A 13,313-nucleotide genomic window follows, 5' to 3' on the forward strand; every position below is an offset into this window, starting at 1 on the left:
AGTGCTGGGGGTGGAGGGCGCTAGAGAGGGGATCTGTAGGTGGAAGGTAAGTGCACGCCCCCGTGTCTCTGCCCCTGCCCCTCACTCACATGGTGCTTCGTGACGTCATGGCTGTTTTCTGCATCCTTCCATCATGTCCACACCTGTCTTCTCTCACTCCCCACCCATCCACCCCCCCACACCCACCTTCCAGTCACAATGGCGTCTTGCGGTTTATTGTGTTGTTGCCGTCCCTTTGTGTATTACACAGACATTTCTAAACACGAGCCCCATGCACCTGGAATGTTCCATTCTGCTCTTCCCCCTTGGCGTTTCACAGCCGTATTTCTCGGCTGCCACATTGTCTTTTGAATGATCGACTTTTAATCACTGCCTGGTGTATTTTGATTAATTTTATGTGTTATCTGTTGAAAGGCACATGTGTAAGAAATTTGCAAAGGAGACTGCTTTTATGAAAGCAAAGGACTAGCTCCCCACCCCCAAAATGATTTTATAACCTGGTAAGAATCAGTTCACCTGGTGAGTTTTCTTTCTGACAAACTAAGTTTATCTTAGTTTCGTTAATCCTTCATTTTCCTGCAAACACCACGTTTGGGGAATGAAACTCATTGGAAAGTTAAAATATGGCAGCGTCTTACTGAAGGCTAACATGTGGTCATTTAATATCCTCAGAACTCTTTATGCTCAAGTAATGTCAAGCCTTTTGTTGCTTTTGCTTCAGCTTCTCAGCGGGGTGGGCTGGAGATTGCATTTCTCATGTGAAGGAGGAGGGCTGGGGAGAGAAGGGAGCTGAATGAGATTAGGGCCAGCTGGAGGCCCTGGGGTGCCCCTGTGTGGGTGGACCCCAAACTCACAGCTGCCAGTCGCTGAGCCTTTCCGGGCGAGGGACCTGGAGAGGAGCTCTCTGCACACACCTCCACATGCTCGTCTTTACAGCAGCGCCGACGGGCCGCGCTGTGCCGGCTTCTTAAGAGGCCGTGGGGAGTCCCCGTGAGTCGGCCGAGGTTGGAAACCGGGACGGCTGCACCAGGATCCCGGCTCGGAGCCCGTCTCCGTGACCGGCACCTCTCATCCCGGGACAAACCAAAACAGAAAACGTCTTCTGCTTGTTAATGAAACGAAAAGGGTTGATTTCTAATCCTTTATATCCCCCGTGCATGGTGAAGGAGGATGTGGACCTGCCAGTGGGAGCCGCGTCCATAACGGTCCTCTTCCCGGGCTTCCGTGTAAGGCGTGTGTTAGGAACCCCACGCCAGCCCCGCTCGAGGGTCCCCCTCAGCCCATGGGGGTCCTTGCATCCTGCCTGTGGCTCCCTTATTGAAAGGTGAATAGACGGCATCAGTGGTGCCTGCAGGCCCGGCTGGCTTCCAAGAGAAGCAGCAGAGAAAGGTGGGCGGACACACCTGACTTCTGAAGTCAAAGAGGAGAAGGAAATGATCACATCAGGCGGGTGGGAAAGTGCTGGCAATCCAGCTTTATGCAGAGAGGCAGGGCTCCCCCGTGTCCCCGTCCCAAATTCACAGCCACGTCCACAGTTTCTCAGGCGGGCAGGGAAGGGGCTCTGAGGATCCCAGGATGACAGCACCCGGCCTCCACCACCGGGGAGTGGGAGCTCGGCTGAGGAAAGCTGTCTGCAAAGTGTTACTTTGAGTTTGGAAAGCGGAACCTTGGCTAGTTTTAGCGGAACCTTGTGTTTAAATTACAGCAGAGCAGCCCAGCGATGATGACAAAGCCATGTAACCAGAGTGGCTGGGTCCCGTGTGCCAGGCCAGGTCTCGGGGGCATGTGTCCGTGTAAAATCAGGTGTCCCACCGTGGCTGACCACAGCCCTAGCAAGGTGGCCTTTTAAAGGAGATCAGCCTCTTTAGTGACCCCTCCTGAAGAGGTGGGGTACCCACAAAGCGAAGGTGGTGGACAGGCCTCCTGGCTGCCCCCCGCACCTGCTGGACTGGGGTGCAGCTCCCTGCCCGCTGCCCTGTGTCTTGACCCCGGGGTAGATGCTCCTTCCGGGGCCGGGCTTCCTCACAGCCCCCCAGGCCCAGCCTCTCTCAGGTCACAGCTCACTAAAGGACGCCCCTTCAGGACCTCTGCTCCCCCTGAGGGCCACCTCCTTGACCTTGAGGACGCCTCCTTTCTGCCCTCGCTCACACCTGATGGATTGGTTCATCTGAGCCCCGTGTAGCGGAAACCCCAGAAAGCACCCAGCAGGGGAGAAGTGGGAGCCGGGGGCCACCTGGGAGGGGATATGTGGTGGCACCGCAGGCGCATGGAGTCCTGTCTGCTGCCCCTTGTGTTTTAAGGAACAAGTCACCTGTTACTCAGGTCCCCATAACAGGACGGCCCCAGCTGCCCTGCGGCACTTTTCTGGAAGTGTGGATGCCTCCTCAAGGAGCACCTTGAGCTAGTTTTGGGCGGGGGGTGGGGGGTTGACGTGACTTGCACATAGTAAAGTGCTCAGATCTGCGGTGTCTAGCCTAGCAAATATTTGCATGCTCACCCGGGAAATCACCCAGGTTAAGGTCTGGCCCCCGTCACTGTTGCCCTTCCCTAGGTGATGAATGTCACCTGGACTTATTCATTTCCCTCCTCCGGAGCTTCGTAAACAGAGTCCTCCCATTTGTGCTCCTTTGTGTCAGGCTAATTTTGTTTCGAGGTTCATCCTCGTCCTTGTGTGGACCTGTAACTTGTAGTCAATGGTATAAATCCAGCAGGATGAATCCATTCTTCCGTTCTGGGCAGGTGGGCCCCCATGCTGCCCGGCTGCTCTGAGCAGTCGTCTCTGGGTGGCCCGGTACAGGCTGTGTCGGCTGTGTCTGTGCTCAGGGGGAGACGGCCGCTAGGGAGCTGGAGGAACCGTCCTCATTGGCAGGCACTCAGTGGGTCCCCTAGACACACCGCCCCAGAGGTGCCGTATCCCCCTAGAACGCAGTCACCCTAGGACAGCTGTAAGGAGAGGGGCGGCTGAGCCCCCCCTGAGCGCGCTCTCTCTCTCTGGCTTCTGTCCTCCCCATGGATGTCCCAGGGTGAGCTACACAGCTACTGCACGGCTTCATATGAGGGGGAGGTCGGATTCCACAGCCAGAGCCCAAAAGCCGGGGACGCCCCCACTCAGCAGCTCCCAGACAACGGGACCGACTGTGGCTGGGCCCCATTTGGTGAGTTCTCCGTCTGTGCCCTTGCTTTCGTCCCGTGGCTGAGGCTGGCCATCCCTGCGGGCCTCCTCCACAGGTGGCAGCCCCCGAGCTGGCTGGCTGATCTCCGCAGCGCTGATGATGCTGTCAGAAGCAGCTGCGCCTCCAGGTGCAAAGTAACCTCTCCTCCCAGCAAACCAGCCTCGCACCTTCAGCTGCTGCATGTTCCCCGTGCGCGTGTGCAGGGGTGTCGCTCAGTGGTCAGATCTGCTGCAGGTTGCATTTGTCCGAGCTGGAGGTTAGGACTTACAGAGCGTAAGCTGTGGGTGGAGAGAAGAGAACAATCTCAGAGCTGTGGTGTGGGGCTGGCCTGGGGGGCCCGAACCAAAGCCGGGGTAACATGTGAAACAACAGAACCCACAAGCTCACCGCCAGCAATGGGGATTTGACCTGATGGGAGTAACGTTTATGTAGCGATTGTTGGAAACATGGTGACTTGATTTCCAGTTGCTGTATTTTCTGTGTTCCCTTCTGAGGACGCCGCCCAGACGTAGAGAGCAGAGGTCTCGTATGTCATTGTACCTCTCCCGGACATAAATTGGTGTTTAATGAAAAGTAAACAATACCCTCCTTTTCCTGTTGCTTTTCGCCCCACGTAGATCAGGACAACTTCCAGCAGCTGCTCGGCGCCCTGGACTACTCCTTCCTGTGTGCGTACGCTGTTGGCATGTACCTGAGGTAGGTCTGGCTAAGACTGCAAGACCCAGGTGGTCCGCTGGGTGCAGAGCACAGCTCAGGTACGGCTGGAGACGCGGCCCCGCCCGCAGGTGGCTGGTCCTCCGGTGTCTCCTCAGAGACAAGTGTGAGGTGGAAGCCAGCACACGGCCCGGGTGTCCTGCAGATCGGGCAGACTGTCCTCGGACGGCTTTCCTGGCCCCGGGGTTGGATGCACCGTGAGCCCTGCCGGGACCCGGTCTCTCAGGAGCAGGGCCCTGGCAGGTCCCCACCCGGTGAGCATGGCAGAGCCTCCTCTGGTTTCAGGGGCCGCCGTCTCTTTCCTAACCCCACCTGGCATCAGAGCAGTTCGCACAGTGGGTGCTTGGCGTGTCCACCTGGATGGCCCGCTAGGCCGGAACAGAGCCTCCCCTGAGTGCCAGAGGCCATCCTGCCTGGCGGTGGGAGGTGTGGACCCCAGAGGCACGTTGCTGGGATTCGATCCCGGCTTGACGGCCCGCTTGGGTGGCTTTGGACGAGTTACCGCACCTCCTTGGGCCTCAGTTTCCCCTTCGCAAAATGGGGGAAACAGTAGTTCTTAACTCACAGGAGTGTGGTGAGGTTTAACTGAGTTAATACGTGCAGAATGCTCAGAACAGGGCCTGGCCCGTGCCGTGTTCCCAGTGCCTGTTACGTATGATCGTTAGCCCATTCTTTTTTTTGTTGTTTTTTTTTGCGGTACGCGGGCCTCTCACTGTTGTGGCCTCTCCCGTTGCGGAGCACAGGCTCCGGACGCGCAGGCTCAGCGGCCATGGCTCACGGGCCCAGCCGCTCCACGGCATGTGGGACCTTCCCGGACCGGGGCACGAACCCGTGTCCCCTGCATCAGCAGGTGGACTCTTAACCACTGCGCCACCCGGGAAGCCCCGTTAACCCATTCTTGATCCAGCTCTGAATTGGCCTAGGGAGGTGGTAAACATTAGTGGGTAATAACAGGACATGCAGTTGGCCGGTTAAAAACTGCTACTGTGTCAGTCCAGCCAGGTTTAACAGGAAAAAACAAAACAAAACTTACAGGAACTAAGGCCTTTAGTCCAAAGAGGGCTTTGTTCAGAGACACAGAGTTTCAGAGCTTTGGGAATCTCTGGAATCCCTGTAAACGTTTACCTTCTTCCCTGAGATCCACCCAGACTGTGTTATCACCGAGACCTGGACCCCCTCCCCAGCTCAGGCCCGTCTGGTGTCTGGTACCCAGGCAGGTGGTTTCTGCTGATGGAGTGGCTGTCACCCCTTTGTTGAACTTGCACATCTGCATGGAGCTGCAGGGCTTGTCCGAGTGCGGAATGAATAATATGGATGCAGCACAGAACGGGAGCCCAGCTGCGGAGAAGGACGGTGTAAGCCTCAGGCGCCTTAGGGCGTGGGCTGCAACCGGGCTGCCAGCCGCATTCCATCCTGCGGTCAAATATTTATGTTCTAAAAACCGCAGTTTTATGGACACCAATAATCAATAATATAAAAAGACCCCAAGGTTGGAGTGTGTTTTTCTCAGTTACTAGAAGACACTAGTTAAAGGTGGTTCTCAGCGGGGAGTGATGTCTGCTAGGAAGCATTTAGCAATATCTGGAGATAGTTTTGGTCGTCTCAGCTGGAGGAGGGGGTGCTACTGGCATCTAGTGGGCAGAGACCGGGGGTGCCGCTAAGTGTGCTACAGGACACAAGGCAGCCCCTCGCCACAAAGAATTACCCGGCCCAACATGCCGGGGATGCTGAGGCTAAGAAACCTGGTTTGAATAAAGTGGTTGCGTTATCGCTTACTTATTGGCAAAGATCGTTCTTCATGCAACTCGCCAACGAAGGTTCTTATTAAGTAATTTTATTCTATTGTGAAATAGCATTATGTATTTCATAATAACCTAATGTGAAACCCACAGTGGACTCGTGACGGGGATGAGGGTGTACCCTGCCTCCTTGCGTGCTTCCTCGCATGGCTTCTTAGTGACATCATGACATTGCTAGTGAGATGGATGGTGTCAGTGTACCAGATAACTCAGACGTGGTGGCACCTTCGCTAACCCAGGTCATTGCTGGCAGGTCCAAGCAGGTGTGGCGTGACCTTTATTACCTGTAGGAGCCTGATACGACGTGGAATGCTGTCCATTCCATTAGGCCTTTTCTTTAAAACTTTAAAATAGAGACCAAATTGAGTCCCAGTATGGTCTAGCAAGACCAGAGGACGTTTGTAAGCCCCGGCCGATGGCACTAGCTTGCAGGAGGCCCATCTAACTCTGGCACCTACTCTGTGACCTTGGGCAGGTCAGCCAGCTCCTCTGGGACATGTTCCCTCTTCTCTGAAGTGAGCAGGATGAAGTGGATAATTCCTTTAGCTCTGGAATGCTCTCGAGTTTGTATGTGATCAGTTTCTACTCAGCTTAAAATTTGACCTGAATGCTGTTTGCAATTTTAAATTACTTCCTCTGCTTTAGAGTTTAATAGGTCATCTGTGTGATACTAGGTTGGTCTTTTTTTTTTCTTTGGTAAATTCTGAAGGAAGATCTCTCTGGGGTATTTGTTCTTGAGACGAAAGACCAGAATTTTGGAGCTGGCCCCCAGGGTACTGTTCACAGGCAGGCAGGCAGGCGTCATCCTTCATTACGTTTCATATTTATCTGACTCCTAGAATGATTGCCGGGAAGAAAACGAGACCCACAGAGTGTATGTAAAGATTGCAAAAGGCTCACAGTCATTTGTGATTGTTCTCCAGCTCTTTATTCACTTAATAAGGCACAGTGTCAAGCTGTTCCATAGTGACATGTCCTACAAGGCAGTAAAGGACGTATTTCATATGGCATTGGGTAGTGAGGTGTGATGGTGGTAAAGGCCTGTTGAATGTATGTCCCAGTATGAAACTGGAGATTTTCACCCTCCCCGGCAGTACTGGAGCTGTTTGATTGAGCACCCACTACCTTGCCAGGCACTTAACCGAATGTATCTCGTTTGAGCACCCAGGCAGCTCTAGGAAGCAGTTCTCCAGAGAGACTAGCTCTTCATGGCGTCACGTTGCTGTTCAAAGGGAGCATGGAGGCTTTGCCCCACGTTTCAGACTTTACCTTAAGGAAAAGGCTCTGTCCTTAAACCAGATGACGGTGCTTGTGGCCAGAGGGTCGTTGGCAAGAGCGCCTCTGGCCTGGCCACTGATGCAGCGGCTAAATGCCAGCCCGGGGGCCAAGAGACGTGCTCAAGGTCACAGGTGACCCCTTTTCGTATTTGTCTACAGTTCGACACTTGAAATCTTAAAAATACTCTATACATTCACTGGCTGTTGTTTATATAAAACAGGATTAGCCAGCAGGACATGGTTTTGGTTTTGTTTTTTTAATTGGCAGATATCATATATGTCAGAGTGTTTCAGTTTTATTATTTGACAGTGACTTTTTTGTTTTGTTTTGTTTTGGTTTTGTTTTTTTTTTTTGTTTCTTGTGGTACGCGGGCCTCTCACTGTTGTGGCCTCTCCCGTTGCGGAGCACAGGCTCCAGACACACAGGCTCAGCGGCCATGGCTCACGGGCCCAGCCGCTCCACGGCATGTGGGATCTTCCCGGACCGGGGCACGAATCCGTGTCCCCTGCATCGGCAGGCGGACTCTCAACCGCTGCGCCACCAGGGAAGCCCTTGACAGTGACTTTTGTTAGAAATAGAAAGTCTTAAAAGGTGTTGCCAGTTTCTGGTTAATAAATGCTCCATTGAAAAATGATTGTGATTAAAATTTACTGGAAATCGGAGTGCCTTCAAGTTCTAAAAGCTCAGAGCATGAAAGCATCCAGCAAGGAATCGCTGGGTCGTTTACATTATGGGTGTGTTTGTTTTCTCACATTTGTCTTTCTTTTTTCTCTGTCCCCAGTGGCATAATAGGGGAGCGCCTGCCCATTAGGTATTACCTGACTTTCGGAATGGTGGCCAGTGGTGCTTTTACTGCCCTGTTTGGGGTAGGGTATTTCTACAACATCCACAGTTTTGGATTCTACGTGGTGACCCAGGTAAGGTCTGGTCCACGGCTCACCATGTATGGGATTTCCATGATGAGCCAGACGGGGTGTTAATGTCACGGGTCCCAGGCTCTGCCAGGAGAGAACATGGCAGGTGGTGGGAGTGGGCGCAGAACTGCGTCCTGGCTGAGGTCAGGGTCAGCGCTGGCACATCCAGCCCCCTTTCTCTCCTGTGCTCTGAAATTCCAGCAGCCGTGAAGTGTTTCTTAGTTTCAGGAGTTTCTGCCTAAAGAATCCTATTTGTCGGTACCCCAGCAGGGGGCTTGAGGCATGAAGCCCTTCTGAGTCCTTCTGCCTTAATTTAGGTGCATTTGAGATGTTCTGTCTTGTGTCAGACTTGACCGCTCTGGGGTTGGGGGGATGAGGGGCGTGGTGAGGGGAGGAGGTTGAGGGGACTTGGGGATTGTCAGGGGCAGTCAGCGGGCGGGGGGGGGGGGGTCGGGCGGAGGAAAGGCGAGGGCCTAAGGTTGCTGTAGGGGAGTGAGGGCCAGCCCTTCCCGCGGGGCTCAGTGGTTCCAGGAACTCTTGGATCTGCCCCTCCCCACAGCCCTGTGGATAATATTGGCTAGAAATGGAAAATGACTTGAAACAATGATGCTCAGCTTCCGAGGCTCTCCAGACACAGCCCAGGGAGATGTGGCAAGGTCATCAGGGCAAATCGTATGTAATTTGCTTTTAAAATTTTCACCATAGGACCTGAAAGAGTTTGGCTCTTTTCATTACCAAAGCGATGCCCACTTTATGGTGATACAGAAAATCAGAGAGAAGGAAAAAACCTATTTCCCAGAGTCCCAGCACGTTCCTGGAGGGAAGGCTGAGCTGGCTGGCCCTGAGGCCGGACCAGGGGCTCCCAGTCGGCCTCTGGAAGCTGGTCCTTCCCCGCGGCAGTTGGAGGAGGCTGCCCCTGAGGCCCCTGAGACTAAAGCAGAGCCAGTTGCTGATACACTTCCTAAATCCCTTCTTCAAACAAAAGCTCGGGGCGCTCTTGGCAAGTTGGAGAAATCATTTCTCTAGGTTCTGCTCCCTTCGGTGGTTAGCAACAGGACCTTCTTCGTGACATAAGAAGGGAAGGCGTGCAATTTACAAGCCGCCCTCATGGTATCGTCACAGTTCTATGAAAAGGAGAGGGTTTTCTCTTTGCATAAAGTTTTAGCTTGGAAAGAGAATGGACAGCTCGGCCCCAAGCTGTCGACGGTAGTTCATCTCCGAGCAAGAGATTTTCTTTTCTTTCTTTTCCTCTATTTTAAAATTTTCACAATAGGCACGTACGACTCTCGTGGTAAGATATATGCGTATATTGTTAAAATACACGTCTGGCTGTCGAGGCTCACATCGAATCGGGTTCTGCCCCTTCCTTTTGTGAGAGTCCCCGCTGGGCGCCCAAACCCCTGAGGCCAGGCTCCCGGGTGTGGGTGTCCCTCCTCAGCGGGCTCTTCCTTTGCCCTCTGTCACAGATCGTCAACGGACTGGTACAGACCACCGGCTGGCCCAGCGTCGTCACCTGCCTCGGCAACTGGTTTGGAAAAGGGAGGTAAGGAAGGCAGCCCTGCTTCCAGCAGCGTTCATTTTCAGAAGATTCTGATGAAAACCAGACCGCTTTATGTTTAGTTTTTCTTTAGATTCATTACAGAAAAAAACACGTCAGTCTACTATATGAAATAAGATGACTGAAACCTCTGGGTCTTGAGGGTCTAAAATTCAGGCAGGCCTCTGTTTCAGGAGATGCCACCCCCGTTGCGGGCAGGGTGGAGTCTGGGTCATCTGCGCAGCCAGCCAGCAGCCCGGGCCTCACCTGGCCTCCTGGGAAGCTGGGAGAAGTGCAGTCAGGGCCTTGCCCCAGGCCTTTCGAAGCAGAAGCTACATTTTCACAGGATTGAAAGGCACAGGGAAGTGTGACCTGTCCAGGTCACCCAGGGCCTGGTAGCAGAGCTGTACCCAGCCTCCGGTGACCTCACTGCGGTCAGATTCCATCGTAACGTCTGTGTGACAGGCAGCACGGCCGGGCCCACGGTTAGGAAGTGGTCGAAGATGCCAGACAAGATGGGGAAAAACTAAAGCAGGAAACTCACTCCTCCAGCCTTACTTAGCCTCGTTCATCTGGCAGGTTCTTCAGCGTGAACTTTGGTTAATGGGGTATTTCATCAACTGATCGTATTTAGATTGCAAAGGCACAAATTTAAATTTGGGGCCTTCCAAGAATTCTAGGAAAAGGCCTCTTCCTTCTTTTAGTCATAGAATGAATAAGCTCAGAGACATGTAATTATGCAGCCGGAGGTAAGTGAAGATACTGTCCTCCTGTAAACACCCCTGGTCCCAAGCCTTGCAGGGGTGGTGTGTCGCACTGCCTGTTTACTTCTCCACCAGCTCTTACGCCGTGCAGGCACTGTTGTAACCCCACGTCCTGATCCGTGTAAGCCCCGAGACATCATTTGCCCCCTTGTGTTTTGCTGTGTTGCAGGCGAGGTTTGATCATGGGGGTCTGGAATTCCCACACGTCTGTGGGCAACATTCTGGGGTCCTTGATCGCTGGCTGCTGGGTGTCCACGTGCTGGGGCCTGTCCTTCGTCGTGCCTGGGGCCATCGTGGCAGCCATGGGGGTAGTATGCTTTCTCTTTCTCATTGAACGTAAGTAAGTACCGGTGGGCGATGACCTCTCCCTGGGAGGGCCTTGCGGGGCTGCGGGGGGTGCGGCGAGTTTAGGAGAAGAGGCTGCTGCCGCTTCATCCCAGGCGGGGATGGGGTTGTCCGGCGCTCCTTTTGCCAGGAAGACTTCCTTCTTAGGTATAGGCTTCCCCGATGAGCCGTTGCTCTCCTGGTCTTGCTGGATTTTCTGCTGTTTCCTGATCTCTGGAGTAACCAGTGTTGACACTCCTCCCGCCCTGTCCTCTGGCCCCACGGCACTGGGCATGCGTGGTCTTCTGCCACGCTGCTCGCCGCCCAGCCCACGTGGCTGCACCTGCTCGCGCCATTCCTGCTGCCACAAACTGAAATGGGCCTCACCGGCTTGTTTGCCTTCTGATAAGATATAGCCTTGTCAGTGTTTTCAAACCACGACGTGACTTAAGCTCATATACCTTAATTAGGTAGTGTTGTACCAGAAAATCCAAGCCTCCGTTCCATCCTAGACTCAATCCCAGGCTTTTGTTTTAACGGAATTTTCAATTCATTTTTTGAATAGAAGTCGGCAGGACAGGCATTGCTAACGATTACACTGATGATAGAGACGCAGGTGCCGCTTTAGCTGGTACGTGTCAGGGTGCGCTAAGCCCTCGAGCTATTCTGATGCCTTGTGTTTCGCGTTTGCCTCTTTGGTTCATCTTAAAGCGAAATGAGATCGTGTGGCACTAGATGGCTCCCACTGTCAGCTCCCAGGTGGGGATGCTCCGAGTCCGATGACCTCATCCCTGGGAAGCGCTAACTGTAGCTTCAGCTTTGTGTTCGGAGTTGCCGGTTTTATCTTCCCAAAGGTTAGGGCGCTGTGACGTCTCCCACTCTTTTTGCTTGTTACGAATGCTAACCTTTTCGTTTTTAAAATAACCGCCATTTAGTGGAGCACACCTGAGGTTCTCAGGCCAGCGTTGTGCTGTCAGTGAAGAAGGAAGCCAGGCTTAGATGAGGAATCAGACGCCCCCCTCCCCTGGGTGTGAGCAGAGGGCACGGGGTCGCTCAGCTTCCATCTTCACCGTTTTCTCCAGGGGCCCAGTAAGCTTTTAGCAACATCTCCAAATGGCCCAAACAAGTGGATTGTTAAACAGATGGGGGCGCGGGGGGCGGGGGGAGGGTGGGTATCGTGACTTCCTTGCCGACATGCCGACCTGTGGCACCAACTGTCGCTTGTGTGTCACCGGCGTTCCAGGAAGGATCATCGAGTCACCTGGACTCTCCAGGGGCTGCTTCCACACTGTCACCTGGACAAGGACGCGCTTCCTCTATGTTAGTGCAGGGACACCCCCCACCCCCGCCCCTGCGTGCCTTCGGCCCGAGGTCCAGAGTCCACGGTGGCTTTTATTCTCTTCCTCAACTGATAAAGGGGCGGCTCTGGGGAAAGGGGCGGAGTGACAAGGAGCGGAGGGCGTGGCAGTGGACGGGAACTTGTTTGCTGGCCCGGCCAGGGCTCTCAGCGCCAACACCGTTCAGCTCAGTCATCCTGGGCGGGGCAGGATTTCCAAGAACGCGGAAGCCCTGGTTCGGTCGTTTATAGTAAAATGAGCGCATCCTCTCGCGTTGAGCCGCCGCTCCTGTAGCTTCCAAGGGGGCGCGAGGCTGGGGGCTCTCCTGGAGCTGCTTTCCCACCGCTGACCATCCTCTCACCCCACCTCCTGTTTCCATGGTGACCGTGGGGCTCTGCCTCCCTCCCCCCCAACCCCACCCCCGCCCCGGCCCACTCTGGGACGAGATGCACTCGCTCAGCTTCCCCCAGGCCCGTAAGGTGTTCCTGGGAGATGTACTGGTACTGACTCGGGACAGATGAGCACTCGTGCCCCCTCCTTGGCCTGTGCGGAGGCGGCCCCAGCGGGCACTGAGGACGGACGGGGCCCTGGGGGGCCACGGGCCGCCGGGAGGGCGCTGTGGGCTGAAGTCCGGGCCACAGAGGCCGTTCTCCCCTCCTCCCTCAGCCCATCGCATTCCCCTGGGCCGTGTTGGTTCTTTTCACCTGGAGTCTTAGCCTTTAGCTGTTAGGTGTCCAAGGTAAACATGGTCAGGGTTGTGCAGGCTCGTCCGTTGAGTTCCGTGTCCCCGTTCTTCGTGAGGCCGCCAAAGATTTCCTCCCACTGGGCCTCCTTTCCTGCCCTCACCCCTGCGCTTCCCTCCCGCTGTCCCCATGGCTGGGGCAGGGCTGTCTGGTGTCCCGCGAGCATCGCTCGGTCACCTGGTCCTCGCTCTCTCCGCCGTGGGCCGGTCACCTGTCGCCGGGACTGGCCGGCTTTGTCCGACTGCCCGCGGCTGCTGCTTTCCTTGCCTGGCCCCCACCCAGCTCACCAGGGCCCAGCTTGTGCGGCCGGGGGCACCTTCCGGACTTGGCGTTTCTCCACCTTCTCGCTGAACGTCTTCCTCTTGAGCTCGGGCTCTGGAGGCACTGCTCTGCGCACACGACTTGGACAGGACGCCCGCCGACCGTGCCTCGGACACTTCCCTCTGGGGGCAGCTCCTGCAGCCGGCCTCACGGGAGGAGGCGTTTCTGTGGCCCCCTAACCCTCCCACGCTGGGACCCGGCACCCAGGACCCCGTGTCCACGAGTGTCTCAGCAAACGGAGAGAAGCCGGTTCGCAGGCTCGGACACCCTTACCCCTCCTTGCGCAGCCCGAGCCGGGCCCTTGTGAACAAGGCCTCTCCTCCTGGGCCCGACGTCGCCTGTCAGCCTGAGTCCACCGCAGGCACAGGCCTGTTGCTCTAACAGAGACCCTCCACGGCGGAACGCGAAT

The 13,313-nt window shown here is 55.1% G+C and overlaps 1 protein-coding gene across 1 annotated transcript in view; it reads left to right on the forward strand.

Annotated features, from left to right (window-relative positions):
• The window catches only part of SLC37A1 (solute carrier family 37 member 1), a 60,192-nt gene that overhangs the window by 13,259 nt on the left and 33,620 nt on the right, over positions 1-13,313 (forward strand). The window contains exons 3-7 of the mRNA XM_065875923.1: positions 3,023-3,155; positions 3,791-3,869; positions 7,746-7,881; positions 9,345-9,421; positions 10,349-10,515. Coding sequence (XP_065731995.1) covers positions 3,023-3,155; positions 3,791-3,869; positions 7,746-7,881; positions 9,345-9,421; positions 10,349-10,515 — 592 coding nt within the window. The remainder of the gene's footprint in view (positions 1-3,022; positions 3,156-3,790; positions 3,870-7,745; positions 7,882-9,344; positions 9,422-10,348; positions 10,516-13,313) is intronic.

This window comes from Phocoena phocoena, chromosome 4, assembly GCF_963924675.1.
Source record: "Phocoena phocoena chromosome 4, mPhoPho1.1, whole genome shotgun sequence".
Taxonomy (NCBI): domain Eukaryota; kingdom Metazoa; phylum Chordata; class Mammalia; order Artiodactyla; family Phocoenidae; genus Phocoena; species Phocoena phocoena.